Source organism: Rhinoderma darwinii, chromosome 9 (genome assembly GCF_050947455.1).
Source record: "Rhinoderma darwinii isolate aRhiDar2 chromosome 9, aRhiDar2.hap1, whole genome shotgun sequence".
Classification (NCBI taxonomy): Eukaryota; Metazoa; Chordata; class Amphibia; order Anura; family Rhinodermatidae; genus Rhinoderma; species Rhinoderma darwinii.
The window spans coordinates 104,334,246-104,353,145 of record NC_134695.1 but is presented as its reverse complement, the minus strand read 5'-3'; the positions used below and the strand labels follow the sequence as shown (position 1 = coordinate 104,353,145).

General features: G+C 43.8%; 1 protein-coding gene across 7 annotated transcripts in view; it reads left to right on the top strand.

Annotated features, from left to right (window-relative positions):
• Positions 1-9,601, top strand: part of BBS2 (Bardet-Biedl syndrome 2) — a 54,892-nt gene extending 45,291 nt beyond the window's left edge. For all 7 annotated transcript variants that reach the window (XM_075838721.1, XM_075838722.1, XM_075838717.1 and 4 more), the window contains exons 12-18: positions 1,053-1,224; positions 2,772-2,901; positions 4,123-4,254; positions 4,337-4,474; positions 6,667-6,779; positions 7,153-7,301; positions 8,966-9,601. In XM_075838721.1, the coding sequence (XP_075694836.1) occupies positions 1,053-1,224; positions 2,772-2,901; positions 4,123-4,254; positions 4,337-4,474; positions 6,667-6,779; positions 7,153-7,301; positions 8,966-9,072 (941 nt within the window). In that variant the 3' untranslated portion in view covers positions 9,073-9,601. The remainder of the gene's footprint in view (positions 1-1,052; positions 1,225-2,771; positions 2,902-4,122; positions 4,255-4,336; positions 4,475-6,666; positions 6,780-7,152; positions 7,302-8,965) is intronic.
• The last annotated feature ends 9,299 nt before the right edge of the window (positions 9,602-18,900 follow it).

Below are 18,900 nucleotides of genomic sequence, written 5' to 3'. Positions count from 1 at the left end.
CTTTATCATGAAAAAAAGTAAAAAAGTTACACATATTTGGTATCGCCTCGTCCGTAACGACCCCGACTATAAAGTTATTACATTATTTAACCCACTTGATGAACGCTGTGAAAAAGAAAATACAAAACAATGCAAGAATTGCCGTTTTCGGTGCATCCTGCGTTACAAAAAAATGTGATAAAAAGTGATCAAAAAGTCGCATGTACTCCAAAATGGTACCAATAAAAACTACAAGTCGTCCCGCAAAAAAAAAAAAGCCCTCATCTAACTGCATCGACAGAAAAATAAAAAAATGATGGCTCTTCAAATATAGAGACACAAAAACAAATAATTTTGAAAAAAAAGGGTTTTTACTGTGTTAAAAGTAGTAAAACATAAGAAAACTATATAAATTTGGTATTGTTGCAATTCCAACGACTCACTGAATAAAGTTATTGTGTTATTTATACTACTCGGCAAACGGCGTAAATTTAGGATGCAAAAAAAGAGTGGCGAATCTGCTTTTATTTTTCTATTCCCCCTCTTATTAAAAAGTTAATAAAAGTTAATCAATAAATGATATGTACCCCAAAATGGTGCTATTAAAAATTGTCCCGCAAGAAAAAAGACCTTATACAACTATGTATAATTTTCCAATATCATTTCCATATCAATTCTTCATGGTTTTCAATATCTCTGCTTGCTGTCATTCATTGGGAACCCTTATTTACTTCCAGGTCATAATCTGTCCTGGTCATGTGGTGGACAGGACATTATCAGATTATGTCTTGTTACGGGCCTTGCACTTGCGTGATCGTCACATGACCAGGAAGTAAACAAGGAAAATTCTTATTAAGTGACAGCAAGCAGATATATTGAAAACCATGAAGAATTGATATGGAAATGATATTGGAAAATTGTATAACTTTCCATTAAACATTTAAAGAGCTTTATTTACTAAAACCGGAATACTCCTTTAATGTTTAGGACGACATATATCGTGACAGTTTCCATAACTATTTTTTACACGTGTTTACCGCTTTGAACCTTACAAAGAGATTGTATTTCCATAGACACCATTATACGCGCAATACTTATCTTTGCTGAAGGAATATTTGAGGGCGAAAGCCATGTTGTACACCCCAGTGCTCAACATCTCACTGGTCGGATTCGAGTTCCCATCTGCCCTCCTAAAGATGTCCCTGTGGATCTGCACATTAAAGCTTTTGTGGGTTACAAAAGCAGGTAAGATCATACCAGGGGTCAGGCAGATTGTTTAGGCCAACTTTAGAGGTGTGCGGTCACACGGACTGGCCCTGGGCACCGGGAACCCTGATCCTACACTTTGTGGCCGAACCTATGGAAAGATCGACCCACCGGATCTAGATACGTTCCCTAGTTTGATTGATCAGTGTTATTTTTTTTAAAACTGTCTGGCTGTGCTATTTGGATACGATATGGTACGGTGGGTTGTACAATTTAATATTGTATTATTTAGGCACTATATGGTAGACCATAAGGGGGTGGGTGTCAATAGAAGGTTCTGCATAGGGCGCCATCCAACCTAAAGACTGCCCTGTATGTGCAGTTAGCCCTGTAAGGCTGGGTTCACACGACCATGTTACGTCCGTAAAGGACGGAACGTATTTCGGCCGGAAGTCCCGGACCGAACACACTGCAGGGAGCCGGGCTCCTAGCATCATAGTTATGTACGACGCTAGAAGTCCCTGCCTCTCCGTGGAACTACTGTCCCGTACTGAAAACATGATTACAGTACGGGACAGTTGTCCCGCAGCGAGGCAGGGACTCCTAGCATCGTACATAACTATGATGCTAGGAGCCCGGCTCCCTGCACTGTGTTCGGTCCGGGACTTCCGGCCGAAATACGTTCCGTCCATTACGGATGTAACATGGTCGTGTGAACCCAGCCTAGGTGTTAGTAGGTTTAGTCCAGTTTTCCTTTTCTCTGCTTCTGTTTTGAATAGATACTTTGGAGAATGCCGTCCTTGGACCACAAATTGATCTCGATTGGCAGTAAAAGGGGCCCCTTTGATCACATTGTAGTTGAAAAGAGCAGCATCAAACCTACCTTGGGTGTTATCTGCAGATCTCTGGGCTATTTCCAGAAATGTATTGTAGATAGATCATTGATTTCCCTTATCTATATACACAAAAGTCCATGCCATCTGTATTGCTGATAGTATATATCTGCCGCTCCACATATACATACACTAGACAGATGATACTGTTCACATCATGTAGTTCTCCGTTCCGTCTGAGCTTTACGTCGGAACGGAGCCCTGACAGACACAAATGTGTTTTCTTTTCCATCACCATTGATTTCAACGGTGACGGATCCGGTGCCCATGGTTTCCGTTTGTCTCCGTTGTGCAAGGGTTCCGTCGTTTTGATGGAATCAATAGCGTAGTCGACTATACTATTTCATTCAACTGTATAGAGTAAAAGAAACGTATACCACGTGGCGTACGTTTTTTTTTTTTACAATGGGAGTCTATCCTACTGCATGCATATACCACATTGTTTACTGTCACAGGGTGACGATCTGTCCTGGTCATGTGATGCTCACGCAGGTGCACAGTCAACGTAGACAAGTTCATTAAAATTATTTGTTTCCAGTAGCCACCAATCAGATTCCAGCTTACATTTTGTAGGAGACCCTTTGGGAGGAGAAAAAAGAAAAAATACCTTCCTGATTCATTACTATTAACACAATAAGTTTCTAATGTTGTTAGTTTTTATAACTAAACGCTGAGTTTTTCTCTTGTAAACAGTGCACAGTACCATGTATTTGAACTGACAAGGCAGCTCCCTCGCTTTTCCATGTATGTGCTTAGTAACCCTGCCGCTGCCCCCGAGCCTGGCAGCCATGTCACCTTCACCATCAATGAGCGGGTTCAGAGGGTAAGTGGATTTTCAGCAGCTTCATATTTTCAGTAAAGCTGGGAATGTTTGTAGGTGCACCAATAACGTCCATCATGGTCAGCCACGTCTTCGATGACAACCTCAGGTACAGTCTGCTCGAGGAGGAATTGAAAAAACGTATATTAGAAAGTTACAAAACTTTTACACTGATGTACGGCCGTTCAAAGCGTGTATTCTAATTACGGCGCTGTGACATGTTCAATCGGCTCAATATATATATATATATAGTATTTTAAAGAGGATCTGCCACCTCTCCTGACATGTCTGTTTCTTTATAGACTTGCATTCCCAAATGAAATAACAATTCTGGAGCATCTTTTCTTAAAAATCTGTGTTGTGCTGTCCCTCTGTTTTACATCCTGGAAGTGTATGAATGAGTTGACAACTGGGCATTACCATTCCCCTTGTCAATGCAGTGTAAACTTACACAGTCTCGCACTCTTTATACAGGCTGGCATTGTAAGCGCTGGTTAAGAGACACATACTACTGAAGATGGTAGCGCCCAGTTGGCTATTTATTCATACATTTCCAGGAAGAATAACAGAGGAACGGCACAATTCAAAATCCTGAAAAGAAGGTGGAATATAAATATTTGCATAAAACAGACATGTCAGTAGAGCCGACAAGTCCTCTTTAAAGAGACCAGAGTCCAGTGCTCGCATTTAACACGTGATAAAAGGAATGTAAAAAGAACCCAGACCCAAAGTACCGTAGCCCATAAATCCTAAGGCAAACTACCAGTCGTACCCAGACATCAGCAACCAAGAACAGGGAGGTATAAAACATCTAAAACAACCCTCGTGTAGTAGCGTTTTAGTATCTTCCTTGTGTGCTGAGGGAACTTTGCTAGAGAAACAGACTCATAGGCTGCAGCTGTACTGCTAGGTCCTCATGACAACACTTCCTGTTCTGATTTCTACCAAGCCCACTACCACTGTTCTAGCCAAGTAGGATATATACATTGATATAGATGGTAATTGGGATCCACAAAATGTTAAACTGATCAGATATCAGAAGAAGTGTTGTCATGAGGACCTGGCAGTAGCACAGCTGCCGGCTTTGGACCTGTAACCTTAAGCACTGGCTGGGCATTTTTCATGTACACTAAAGGATCTTAACAATACAAAAAAGCCAGAATACGAGTCATATAAACTGTAACGATAACTTGTCAGTTCAGCTTTTTCTTTTCTTTCGGAAAGGTTGTTCTTTGGTTGAACCAGAACTTCCTGTTACCAGAAGACACAGAGGTGCAGAGCGCTCCATTCCAGATTAGTTTTACCTCACTCCGTGATTCAGGGCCCCTCCTGCTGAACATGAAGCCCAATGGAGAGGTGAAGTCTGTTCCTTATGTCACATCTAGAGCAGTAACGTCTCTATTTTACTATTGTATAATATGTTGTTTTATCCCGGCAGATCACGTTACGAACTGATGACATTGACCTTGCTGGAGATATAATTCAGTCCATGGCAGCCTTCCTGGCTATAGAAGACCTCCCAATAGAGGCCAATTTCCCCAAATACTTTGATCAGCTGCGGAAGGTGCTTGTACAGGTGAGTCCATTTACAATACATATGTCTTTATCATTGAACCTACACGAGGACGGATGGAAATGTCTGTCAGATACTGGTAAAGATTTTTCAAATCACTGATCGTTCGTCGTGGTTTGAAGAATTGGTACGTGTAAACTGGTCTTCAGATGACATTCAGCATATATATATAAATTTTGCTATGGGTGATTTTAATTAGTTTAATGCTGGTTCCTACCATCCCCAGATATATGAAGATTTAGTCCCAGTTCTGGGTGTATGTGCAGTGAAGGGACCCACCTTATAGACTGCCTTGTCGTGGCAGGTGGGCTCACACAATTTGATCAAAATGTGCGCTAAGAACCTCACTATTGTAAGTAGTTTTAGCAGTAATGCATATTTAGTGGTTTAGGTGGCATTAGTGTTCGCAGAGTGCGGTCGCCATTTTCTTGTGTGCTGTGTATGTACACACATATACATATATATATATATATATACATACACACATTATTTATTATGTGTGTTTAGTAAGAGCTTTTAGCTGTTTGCATGTGGGAAGACAGGCCTGGTGAATGCAGGGGCCACATCGGCATTACTGCCTCTCCCCAACAAACTCAGAATATCCTAATAGGGTATTTGAAAATCTATTTCCTGAACAAGCTAAACATAAGCTTTAAGTGTACCCACATACGTAGCGGATTTGTTGCACATTTTCCCCACTGAATCCGCAGGAAAATCTGCATGTGTTACGTGAAGATTTTACTGTGATTCACCCCGGATTTCACTCCTTCCACATTGAAAATGGTGAAATCCATAGCGGACATCCAGAACAGAAGGAGCATTTGAAAATCCACAGAATGCACTAAATTCCTTGCGGAAAATGTCCAGCAGAATGTGGATGAGATTTGTCTGCTACAATCTTTTGCTGCGGATTTTCCACCGGCCAATCTGGATGGAAAATCTGCATCGAATCCGCGACGTATGTGGGTACCCTCATTGTACAAACTTTATTGCAATCAGTGAAATATTTGAATCTATAAAAGGTGTAATAACCATTGAAATACATGATTGTTATAAGTTATACATAATATCTATTTGGATTTCTAGTTTAAAAAAGTAAAGTAAAAAAAACAAAAACAGTCATTGTGGGTGGAATAATGCTTAAAGAGGCTCTGTCACCAGATTTTGCAACCCCTATCTGCTATTGCAGCAGATCGGCGCTGCAATGGAGATAAGAGTAATGTTTTGTTTTTTTAAAAACGAGCATTTTTGGCCAAGTTATGAGCATTTTTATATTTATGCAAATGAGGCTTGCAAAAGTACAACTGGGCGTGTTTAAAGTAAAAGTCCAACTGGACGTGTATTATGTGCGTACATCGGGGCGTTTTTACTTCTTTTACTAGCTGGGCGTTAGGAATGGGAGTGTATGATGCTGACGAATCAGTATCATCCACTTCTCTTTGTTACCACCCAGCTTCTGGCAGTGCAGATACAGCGTGTCCTCGAGAGATCACGCTGTGACGTCACTCACTTCCTGCCCCAGGTCCTGCATCGTGTCAGACGAGCGAGGACACATCGGCACCAGAGGCTACAGATGATTCTGCAGTAGCATCGGCGTTTGCAGGTAAGTCGATGTAGCTACTTACCTGCAAACGCTGATACTGCTGCAGAATCAATTGTAGCCTCTGGTGCCGATGTGGCCGACACGATGCAGGACCTGGGGCAGGAAGTGAATGACGTCACAGCGTGATCTCTCGAGAACACGCGGTGTCTGCACTGCCAGAAGCTGGGCGTTCTGAAGAGAAGTGGATGATACATCTATACACAACGCCCAGCTAGTAAAAGTAGTAAAAACGCCCCGATGTAACGAACACAATACACGCCCAGTTGTACTTTAACGTTAAACACGCCCAGTTGTACTTTAGAAAGCCTCATTTGCATAAATATAAAAATGGTCATAACTTGGCCAAAAATGCTCGTTTTAAAAAAAAAAAAAAAAAAAAGTTACTGTTATCTACATTGCAGCGCCGATCTGCTGCAATACGAGATAGGGGTTGCAAAATCTGGTGACAGAGCCTCTTTAAGCTTTCTATTCTGTGAAGCTGCGGCTTCCTAGTTTCGGATTCTGGTAAGTTGGAAGGCTTATTACATGTTCCTAAAACGGTTGAGAATCCGGTCTTATAAAGCTGTATACGAAATGCTGTTTTGCCTCACAGGTAGATGACTCTCACTCTGTACATCAGAAACTAACTGCAGACATGGCAGATCAATCCAACCTAATCCGCAGTATGCTAGTGCAGGCCGAGGACTCCCGCCTCATGAGGGACATGTAAGTCTTTTTCCTAAGTGTGTAGCTATGTGGCCTTTTATAGGCTGTCACCAGGGATGATACTATAAATGTTCATAGAGGTAAACGATCTAAACTGATACGTTATTCAGAGGTTCGCTAGATAGGAATAGTCCTGTCATTCGTCCTGACTGCGCTATTGTACGGCAGGGTAATGGGAAGGGGGGGTGTACCGTACCCCCGAAAATAATGGCCAACTATTGTCAACTTCTTATTCAATGAAGACTTTCGAAAAAAATCCAAAGTTTATAAAAGTGCCGTTTTTGTGTGTATGCGGCTGCTTACAGAGAACAACAGATGACATACAGCGTCACATGTAATTGGGTTCTTATATTCTTTTCTCGTAATCAAACAGAAAGAACATGAAGAACCGTTACACAGAACTATATGACCTCAACAAAGACCTGATCAATCGCTATAAGATTCGTTGTAACAACCATACAGAACTACTGAACAATCTAAAGTGTGTAAACCAGGCGATCCAGCGGGCAGGACGTTTACGAGGTATGTCAGAGGTAACCAAAGTAACGTAGAGTAAGGAAGTAAAGCGGCTCACACTTTTTTTTTGCTGGCCAATTCTGCACTCCTGCGAATTTATTTAGGCCGGGATCAAACAAGCGTGGTACGGGCGCATTTTTGTGCGCGTATTATAGTTACAAGTCACGGCCACGACTGCAAGTCTAATGACCGTAACAGCATCATAGAGTCCTACAATGCTGTTAGTTCAGGTCATTAGAAGTGTGGTCGGACCGCGACTTGTGGCAATAATACAGACGCTAAAATGCGCATCCATTACAGCCGTCTGATTGAAACCTCGGGCCTTATTCAGACAAACGTATTTCACATCCGTATGCTGTCCGTTCAACTAACGGACAGCACATGGACCCATGTAAATCAATGGGGCTGTTCACACATGCGTGATTTTTCAAGCAGCATGTGTACGTTGCATGAAACTCACTGCATGTCCTATTTTGGTGCGTTTTTGTGGACCATGTCGCCCATTGAAATCTGTGGGTGCATGAAAAACACAGACAGCACACGGATGTCATCTGTGCGCTGTCTGTGTTTCATGCACCAGTCGCTGAAGAAACGCAGAGAAAAAAAAAAATGAAGTTAGGAAGTAACTTAACCAAGTTAAACTGTAATGGGGGTCATGTCTGAGTGCCCAGTGAGGCACAGTGCTGTCCGTAGTCCGTCAATGTATGATCTGTGAGGTTCCGATCCCCAGGAAGATGTCCGTGTGGCTGTCCCTGGTAGAGTAGATCACTGCAACATGGACGATAGTAGCATTGTGTCGCTAGGGCACTACAGTCCTTCTGTCTACAGATAGTGAGGGCACCAGTGGCTGATGGCAGAGGCGTAACTACCGCTGTAGTAGCCATAGCGGCGGCTACGAGTCCCGCGCCACGGACCCCCCCCCATGCCGGAGTCTCCGCTAGCAGCTGCTACAGCGGTAGCGATGCCACATTTTATAGCATCTCCGTCCGAAGGAAGCAGATACTATTGAACACTGACAGAGAAGGGAGGTATCTCTCTGCTCTACCATAGGCTTCAGGCCACATTCGGTGTGCAGCCTATCAGGCACAGGCTCAGGATCGCTGCACAGGCCGGCGTGACGATGACCTCACTGGATTATGCTGGTCCACGCAAGGATCCTGTCGGCGTTGAGGAGCTGCTCCGTTTGACTGGGGAACAGGACCCGGGTGAGTATCATTTTTTGGGGGTTTGGAGGGGGGGGATGATATATCGCACTATATACAAGGGAGGTGGTGGTGCTATCTACAATACAAGGGGGGAGCTGTATAGCACTGTACGGGGGGGCGGGCCTGGCTGTATAGCACTGTCTATAAGGGGGGGGCTGTATAGTGCTGTCTATAAGGGGGGGCTGCATAGCGCTGTCTACAGGGGGGGGCGCTGTATCTACAAGAGCGGGCTGTGTGTGGCACCCAGGGGAGGGGGCGCAGTCAAACATTTGCTATGGGGCCCAGTGTTTCCTCGTTATGCCCCTGACTGATGGCTTATCCTAATGTTCAGACCATCAACGTTATAACCCAGAAATCGCCTTTAACAAATGATGCATTTTATTTTATACGTTCCAATAGAAATTGAGAAGCATTATCTGATTGCTGCTGAGCACTCATGCGACTGTACAACTCCTGTTTTTCTAGTTGGCAAACCCAAAGCCCAGGTGATCACAGCATGCCGGGACGCAATCCGGAGCAATAACATCAATGCCTTGCTCAAAATCATGCGTGTGGGGGCTACTCCATCCTAGTCGAGGCCTTCAGGAACGGAGACAACTGGGATCCAACAGACATGAAAACCAAAGGATTGTGAGCTGTTCATTTAGAAGATCTTAATTCTGACATAATAAGCCTCACAGAAGGATTACGGGATTATTTGGGTGTAACTGTTTCCTTCAGGTGTGAAAGGAGACTGAAAAGCAGAGTCAACGTATTCTGGATAAAGGAACGCTGCTCGTCTGTTATTTGTGTTTTATTAGGTTTTTATATTATAAGGAAAACTCCAGGCCACTCTGATATTGTGTTATCCCTAGTGCAGGGACTCTGGGGGACGTGCGGGACTTCTATCTTTGTTCCTTTGATTCTTCGTGCCCCCTCAGGACCTGCACTAGGCATAACACAAAGTATCAGCGTTGCCCGGAGTATTCCTTTAAGTTATTTCATCTCTGAAAATCATTCATCAGGGTCCTACAGAGCTTTACACCTGTGGATACTATATTTATTTTTTGAATATTTATAGCTTTTTATAGTAATATTGTGCATTAAAGTTTAGTCTTGGCAGATGTTTGTATTTGCTTTATGCTTTCTTACAATCACAGCTCTATGTTTTCAACTGAACAAATGACCAAAAACATTTAAAGAGGCTCTGTCACCAGATTTTGCAACCCCTATCTGCTATTGCAGCAGATCGGCGCTGCAATGTAGATTACAGTAACGTTTTTATTTTTAAAAAACGAGCATTTTTGGCCAAGTTATGACCATTTTTGTATTTATGCAAATTAGGCTTGCAAAAGTACAACTGGGCGTGTATTATGTGCGTACATCGGGGCGTGTTTACTACTTTTACTAGCTGGGCGTTCTGACGAGAAGTATCATCCACTTCTCTTCAGAACGCCCAGCTTCTGGCAGTGCAGACACAGAGCGTGTTCTCGAGAGATCACGCTGTGTCGTCACTCACTTCCTGCCCCAGGTCCTGCATCGTGTCGGACGAGCAAGGACACATCGGCACCAGAGGCTACAGTTGATTCTGCAGCAGCATCGGCGTTTGCAGGTAAATCGATGTAGCTACTTTCCTGCAAACGCCGATGCTGCTGCAGAATCAACTGTAGCCTCTGGTGCCGATGTGGCCGACACGATGCAGGACCTGGGGCAGGAAGTGAGTGACGACACAGCGTGATCTCTCGAGAACACGCTGTGTCTGCACTGCCAGAAGCTGGGCGTTCTGAAGAGAAGTGGATGATACTTCTCATCAGAACGCCCAGCTAGTAAAAGTAGTAAAAACGCCCCGATGTACGCACATAATACACGCCCACTTGGACTTTTACTTTTAAACACGCCCACTTGGACTTTTGCAAGCCTCATTTGCATAAATACAAAAATGGTCATAACTTGGCCAAAAATGCTCGTTTTTTAAAAATAAAAATGTTACTGTAATCTACATTGCAGCGCCTATCTGCTGCAATAGCAGATAGGGGTTGCAAAATCTGGTGACAGAGCCTCTTTAAGTCCCGTTAAAATGCAAGTGCCACATAGGCATGGTGTTTGTATTAAAAAAAAAAAAAAACACAACATAAAAATATACATATAGTAAATAGTAACACAAAAAAAAAAGTCTACACCTTTGAATTTTTTTATTTTTTTCATGAGGTCAATCATTGTTTTGTGCAACTTTATAATTCATTTTTATTGAAAATTATTTTTACTTTTTGGGATATAGCTGCTTTGTATCCTGTATACAGAGCAGCTGTATCTAGCGCTGAGACCTGTACCAGTCAGATCAGTGGGACTGATGGGTTCAGTGACAGCGGGTCTTGCGCAGGATCCACCTATTGTCAAACATTTAAGTTATGAACTTAGTTGTGATCGGTTGTGTCAGAGACACGCAGTACCCACTGACCTGACGGATTCAGGTCTCAGCGCCAGATAGAGCTGCTTTGTATACAGAGCAGTTGTATCTCAAAAAGTAAAAATTATTTTTTATAAAAATTAATTATAAAGTTGCACAAAGACGATCAGAAACTAAGCGGCACATCGCTGAACCCGAGCACTATTGCCACTTCGTTTTAGTGATCGGTGAAGGGCTCAGTGCTCGGATCCCCACTGATCAAAACTTCTGATATGTCAAAAACATTTCTTTAACGTTTAGTTAGCTTTTATCACAATGCAGTAAGTACAGTGCCTCATAAATAAAGTAGGCGAAGTGGAATGGGAAAAAAACAAGGGTAAGAACTGGCACTCAGAGGGATATATTAACCCCTTAAGGACGCAGCCTAGTTTGGGCCTTAAGGCTCAGAGCCCATTTTTCAAATCTGACATATTTCACTTTATGTGGTAATAACGTCGGAATGCTTAAACCTATCCAAGCGATTCTGAGATTGTTTTCTCGTGACACTTTGGGCTTCATGTTCGTGGTAAAATTTGGTCGATATATTCAGTGTTTATTGGTGAAAAATTGCAAAATTTAGAGAAAATTTTGAAAAAATTGCATTTTTCAGAATTTAAATGCATCTGCTTGTAAAACAGACGGTTATACCACCCAAAATAGTTACTAGTTCACATTTCCCATATGTCTACTTTAGATTGGCATCGTTTTTTTAACATTCTTTTATTTTTCTTGGACGTTACAAGGCTTAGAACATAAACAGCAATTTCTCATATTTTTAAGAAAATTTCAAAAGCCTTTTTTTTAAGGTACCTCTTGAGTTCTGAAGTGGCTTTGAGGGGCCTATGTATTAGAAACCCCCATAAAACACCCCATTTTAAAAACTAGACCCCTCAAAGTATTCAAAACAGCATTTAGAAAGTTTTTTAACCCTTCAGGCATTTCACAGGAATTAAAGCAATGTGGAGGTGAAATTTGCAAATTTCATTTTTCTTGCTGAATTTCAATATTATTCCATTTTTTTCTGTAACACAGAAGATTTTACCAGAGAAATACTACTAAATATGTATTGTCCAGATTCTGCAGTTTTTAGAAATGTCCCACATGTGGCTCTAGTGCGCTCGTGGAATAAAACACAAGCCTCAGAAACAAAGGAGCACCTAGTGCATTTTGAGGCCTCTTTTTTATTAGAATATATTTTAGGCAGCATGCCAGGTTTGAAGAGGTGTTGAGGTATGAAAGCAATGGAAACCCACCAGAAGTGACCCCATTTTGGAAACTAGACCCCTCAAGGAATTCATTTATGGTTGTTGTTATCATTTTGACCACACCGTTTTTTCACAGCACCTATTTGAATTGGGCTGTGAATTAAAAAAATGATATTTTTTTCCATTAAGATGTAATTTTTGTTCAAAATTTCTTATTTTCACAAGGAATAAAACACCCCATTTTGTTGCCCAATTTGTCCTGAGTGCGGCAATACCCCATTTGTGGTGATAAACTGATGTTTGGGCCCATGGCAGGACTCAGAAGGAAAGGACCACCATTTGGCCTACTGGAGCTTTTCTTGTGCTAAGTCATGTAGGCAGAAGCCCCTGAGGTACCAGTACAGTTAAAACCCCCGAGAAGTGACCCCATTTTAAAAACTACACCCCTTAAGACATTCATCTAGTGGTGTAGTGAGCATTTTGACCCCACAGTTATTGTGTAAAAGGTAATGCGCAGCAGATGGTGCAAAGTGAGATTTGCAATTTCCTATGCATATATGCCATTTCAGTGTCTGATATATTGTGCCCAGCATGTGCCACTGGAGACATACACCCCATAAATTGTAATGTGGGTTCTCCCGGGTACGGCAATACCCTACATGTGGCTGTTATTAGCTGACTGGGCACACGACAGGGCTCAGAAGGGAAGGACCACCATTTAGCCTACTGGAGCTTTTCTGGTGCTAAGTCATGTAGGCAGAACCCCTGAGGTACCAGTACAGTTGAAACCCCCGAGAAGTGACCCCATTTTAAAAACTACACCCCTTAAGACATTCATCTAGTGGTGTAGTGAGCATTTTGACCCCACAGTTATTGTGTAAAAGGTAATGCGCAGCAGATGGTGCAAAGTGAGATTTGCAATTTCCTATGCATATATGCCATTTCAGTGTCTGATATATTGTGCCCAGCATGTGCCACTGGAGACATACACCCCATAAATTGTAATGTGGGTTCTCCCGGGTACGGCAATACCCTACATGTGGCTGTTATTAGCTGCCTGGGCACACGACAGGGCTCAGAAGGGAAGGACCACCATTTAGCCTACTGGAGCTTTTCTGGTGCTAAGTCATGTAGGCAGAACCCCTGAGGTACCAGTACAGTTGAAACCCCCGAGAAGTGACCCCATTTTAAAAACTACACCCCTTAAGACATTCATCTAGTGGTGTAGTGAGCATTTTGACCCCACAGTTATTGTGTAAAAGGTAATGCGCAGCAGATGGTGCAAAGTGAGATTTGCAATTTCCTATGCATATATGCCATTTCAGTGTCTGATATATTGTGCCCAGCATGTGCCACTGGAGACATACACCCCATAAATTGTAATGTGGGTTCTCCCGGGTACGGCAATACCCTACATGTGGCTGTTATTAGCTGCCTGGGCACACGACAGGGCTCAGAAGGGAAGGACCACCATTTAGCCTACTGGAGCTTTTCTGGTGCTAAGTCATGTAGGCAGAACCCCTGAGGTACCAGTACAGTTGAAACCCCCGAGAAGTGACCCCATTTTAAAAACTACACCCCTTAAGACATTCATCTAGTGGTGTAGTGAGCATTTTGACCCCACAGTTATTGTGTAAAAGGTAATGCGCAGCAGATGGTGCAAAGTGAGATTTGCAATTTCCTATGCATATATGCCATTTCAGTGTCTGATATATTGTGCCCAGCATGTGCCACTGGAGACATACACCCCATAAATTGTAATGTGGGTTCTCCCGGGTACGGCAATACCCTACATGTGGCTGTTATTAGCTGCCTGGGCACACGACAGGGCTCAGAAGGGAAGGACCACCATTTAGCCTACTGGAGCTTTTCTGGTGCTAAGTCATGTAGGCAGAACCCCTGAGGTACCAGTACAGTTGAAACCCCCGAGAAGTGACCCCATTTTAAAAACTACACCCCTTAAGACATTCATCTAGTGGTGTAGTGAGCATTTTGACCCCACAGTTATTGTGTAAAAGGTAATGCGCAGCAGATGGTGCAAAGTGAGATTTGCAATTTCCTATGCATATATGCCATTTCAGTGTCTGATATATTGTGCCCAGCATGTGCCACTGGAGACATACACCCCATAAATTGTAATGTGGGTTCTCCCGGGTACGGCAATACCCTACATGTGGCTGTTATTAGCTGCCTGGGCACACGACAGGGCTCAGAAGGGAAGGACCACCATTTAGCCTACTGGAGCTTTTCTGGTGCTAAGTCATGTAGGCAGAACCCCTGAGGTACCAGTACAGTTGAAACCCCCGAGAAGTGACCCCATTTTAAAAACTACACCCCTTAAGACATTCATCTAGTGGTGTAGTGAGCATTTTGACCCCACAGTTATTGTGTAAAAGGTAATGCGCAGCAGATGGTGCAAAGTGAGATTTGCAATTTCCTATGCATATATGCCATTTCAGTGTCTGATATATTGTGCCCAGCATGTGCCACTGGAGACATACACCCCATAAATTGTAATGTGGGTTCTCCCGGGTACGGCAATACCCTACATGTGGCTGTTATTAGCTGCCTGGGCACACGACAGGGCTCAGAAGGGAAGGACCACCATTTAGCCTACTGGAGCTTTTCTGGTGCTAAGTCATGTAGGCAGAACCCCTGAGGTACCAGTACAGTTGAAACCCCCGAGAAGTGACCCCATTTTAAAAACTACACCCCTTAAGACATTCATCTAGTGGTGTAGTGAGCATTTTGACCCCACAGTTATTGTGTAAAAGGTAATGCGCAGCAGATGGTGCAAAGTGAGATTTGCAATTTCCTATGCATATATGCCATTTCAGTGTCTGATATATTGTGCCCAGCATGTGCCACTGGAGACATACACCCCATAAATTGTAATGTGGGTTCTCCCGGGTACGGCAATACCCTACATGTGGCTGTTATTAGCTGCCTGGGCACACGACAGGGCTCAGAAGGGAAGGACCACCATTTAGCCTACTGGAGCTTTTCTGGTGCTAAGTCATGTAGGCAGAACCCCTGAGGTACCAGTACAGTTGAAACCCCCGAGAAGTGACCCCATTTTAAAAACTACACCCCTTAAGACATTCATCTAGTGGTGTAGTGAGCATTTTGACCCCACAGTTATTGTGTAAAAGGTAATGCGCAGCAGATGGTGCAAAGTGAGATTTGCAATTTCCTATGCATATATGCCATTTCAGTGTCTGATATATTGTGCCCAGCATGTGCCACTGGAGACATACACCCCATAAATTGTAATGTGGGTTCTCCCGGGTACGGCAATACCCTACATGTGGCTGTTATTAGCTGCCTGGGCACACGACAGGGCTCAGAAGGGAAGGACCACCATTTAGCCTACTGGAGCTTTTCTGGTGCTAAGTCATGTAGGCAGAACCCCTGAGGTACCAGTACAGTTGAAACCCCCGAGAAGTGAACCCATTTTAAAAACTACACCCCTTAAGACATTCATCTAGAGTGTAGTGAGCATTTTGACCCAACAGTTATTGTGTAAAAGGTAATGCGCAGTAGATGGTGCAAAGTGAGATTTGCAATTTCCTATACATATATGCCATTTCAGTGTCCGATATATTGTGCCCAGCATGTGCCACCGGAGACATACACCCCATAAATTGTAATGTGGGTTCTCCCGGGTACGGCAATACCCTACATGTGGCTGTTATTTGCTGCTTGGGCACATTGCAGGGCTCAAAAGGGAAAGATGAGGGGGATAAGCTGTGCGGAGTGCATCAGGGTAAATTAAAAATCAAGGGATGTATGATAAATTTTAAAACAATCTTTCATACAGAGCCCTGGTTTTTCGGGACACGTGTCGCATTGGTATGTTGTGTCCTTCCTTATCCCCCTCTTATAGCACACTTTGCACCTCTTTTGACTTTTTCCCTTCTTGCCAGTTTGGGGAACTTCTCCTGGAAAGTGTTGCCCTGGTACGATGCGTGTGGCCTCGCTTCCAGAAGTACTGGGTGCCCCTCCTTCCTGGTCGCCAAAAATTAGGTTCTTTATAACCACCTCTTGAAATTCCAGGAAAGTTCCCCTCTGGCCTGCACATCGACGTAGCACGTACGCATTGTACAATGCCATCTGTATGATGTGCACGGCCAGCTTCTTATACCACACCCTCGATTTCCGCGTAGCGCTGTAGGGCTTCAGGACTTGATCTGACAAGTCCACCCCTCCCATGTACCTATTGTAGTCCAGGATGCAATCTGGTTTGGGGGTCTCTGTACTGGTACCTCGTACAGGTACATGGGTACTGGTGTGGCCATGTATTGTTGTCAATACAAGGACATCTCTCTTGTCCTTGTACTTGACACACAATATGTTGCTACTAGAATGTGCCCTGCTCTCACCCCTTCTGAGTGTTTGCCCAAGCAGTGTTTTAGGGAGGCCTCTAAGATTTTTTCTAGCAGTGCCGCATGCCGCAGTCCTTCTGGAAGCGAGGCACTTGAAGAGCGGGACGCTGGTATAAAAATTATCCAGGTAGAGGTGGTAACCCTGGTCCAGCAGTGGGTGCACCAAATCCCACACAATTTTTGCGTTAATTCCCAGTAAGGGGGGGCATTCTGGGGGCTGAATACTGCTGTCCTTCCCTTCATATATCCTGAATTTATATGTATACCCTGATGCACTCTCGCACAGCTTATACAACTTCACGCCATACCTTGCCCTCTTACTTGGCAGGTATTGGCGGAATTGAAGCCTCCCTTTAAAATGTACCAGGGACTCATCAATGGAAATACACTTCTCGGGGGTGTATGCTTGGGCAAACCGGGCACTGAAATGGTCTAATAGGGGTCTCAGTTTATATAAACGGTCAAAACTGGGGTCATCTCGGGGTGGGCACTGCTCATTATCGGCATAATGTAGGAAGCGAAGTATTGCCTCATAACGCATCCTGGACATGGCCATACGGTACATCGGGGTGTGGTATAGGATGTCCGTGCTCCAGTAGGTCCTAATGGATGGCTTTTTTAGAAGCCCCATGTTCAAGAGCAGTCCCCAGAACTTGCCCAACTCTGCTGCGTTTACAGGAGTCCACCTCTGGGATTGGGCATAAAATGAGTTGGGGTTCTTGGTGATATACTGTTGGGCATATAAATTAGTCTGGGTGACCATTAGCTCTATAAAGTTATCAGTGAAGAAGAACTTGAAAAAGTCCATCTCACTGAACCCTGCCGTGTTAAATTTGATGCCTGGGCTGCCCGTGTACTCAGGGATTTGGGGTTCATAATGGTCTGGTGTGGGCGTCCAAATGGGGTCACTTCGCTCAGGGGTATCACTTGTTGTGGGGTCACTTCTCTCAGGGATTTCTACTATGGTGGTGGTCCTGGGGCGTCTCCTAGGGGGTCCCTCCTCTTCATCGCTGGATGAGGAGGTAGACAAATAAAATAGTGTATCGCCATCCGACGAGTCTGTGTCGGAGGCCAGAAATGCATACGCCTCTTCAGCAGTAAATGTCCGTTGGGACATGCTTGTTGTGCGAAGACAAAATTTATATACTGCAAAAAAATAAATCCCTAACTGGGAGCAATAGGATAGCACAACTAGCACAAATGTGTGTTTTGTTTTTAGAGAGCAAGTGGACTTCCCTGACACTAAAGCTAACTAGGGCGAGGGTTCCTAACACTAAACCTAACTAAATTTTATGTGGACTTCCCTAACGCTAAACCTAACTACGGCGACGATTCCCTGACACTAAACCTATCTAGATTATTTCAAGCTTCCCTGACACTAAACCTAACTACGGTGACGGGTGCCTGACACTAAACCTATCTAATTATTCCGAGCTTCCCTGACGCTAAACCTAACTACGGTGATGGATCCCTAACGCTAAGCCTATCTACGGTGACCGATTCCTGACGCTAAATTCCCTGACACTATACCTAACTACGCTTTTTGACGGTTCCCTGACACTAACTAACCCTAATACTAAACTAACCAGTTAAATTTTCAAAATTGGCTAAACTAACTATTTTTTTTTGTTTCTTTTTTTTCTTTTTATATTTTTTTTTTTGTTTTATGTTTTATATAGAAAAAAATGAAAAAAAAATCCCCAGGGACCAAGAAATGTGGTCCTGAAGACTGAAAAGTGGTCAGTGATAGGAGATCACTGACCAAAAAACGTGGGTAGAACTCAAAGAGGAAGGGAACAGGAGTGGGTAGTGGATGGGGTGGTGGGAAGCAAAAAAAACGTTGTTTTAGAAACTTTTTTTCACTTTTTTTCACTTCTTTTCTCTCTGACTCTCTGCTCACAACCGATCTCAACGCCTCGCTAACTCCAACAGGGCGTTCAGGGCGGTTGCAGCAGGATGTGAGGTCAGAGAGAGGAAGTGACGAGAATGATCGCTGCTATTGGCTAGTTACTAGGCGGGACCATAGTAAATGGTCCCGGCCCATTATGCTGTGATAGCATGCTGTCAGAAACAGCAGCTATCACAGCTCAGGAACGCCGGGCTCGAGCACTGCTGTGCTGAATGAGACCGATCGCTGCTATTGGCTAGTTACTCACTGACTAGCCAATAGCGGCGATCGGCGAGGCGGGACCATAGTAAATGGTCCCGTCCCATTATGCCGTGATAGCCTGCTGTCAGAAACAGCAGCTATCACAGCGCATGAACGCGCCGGGCGCGCGCACCGCTGTTCTAACTGCAAGACGTACTATTACGGCATGGAGCGCGAACGATAGAGCTGCCATGACGTAATAGTACGTCAAGGAGCGGGAAGGGGCTAATACTAAA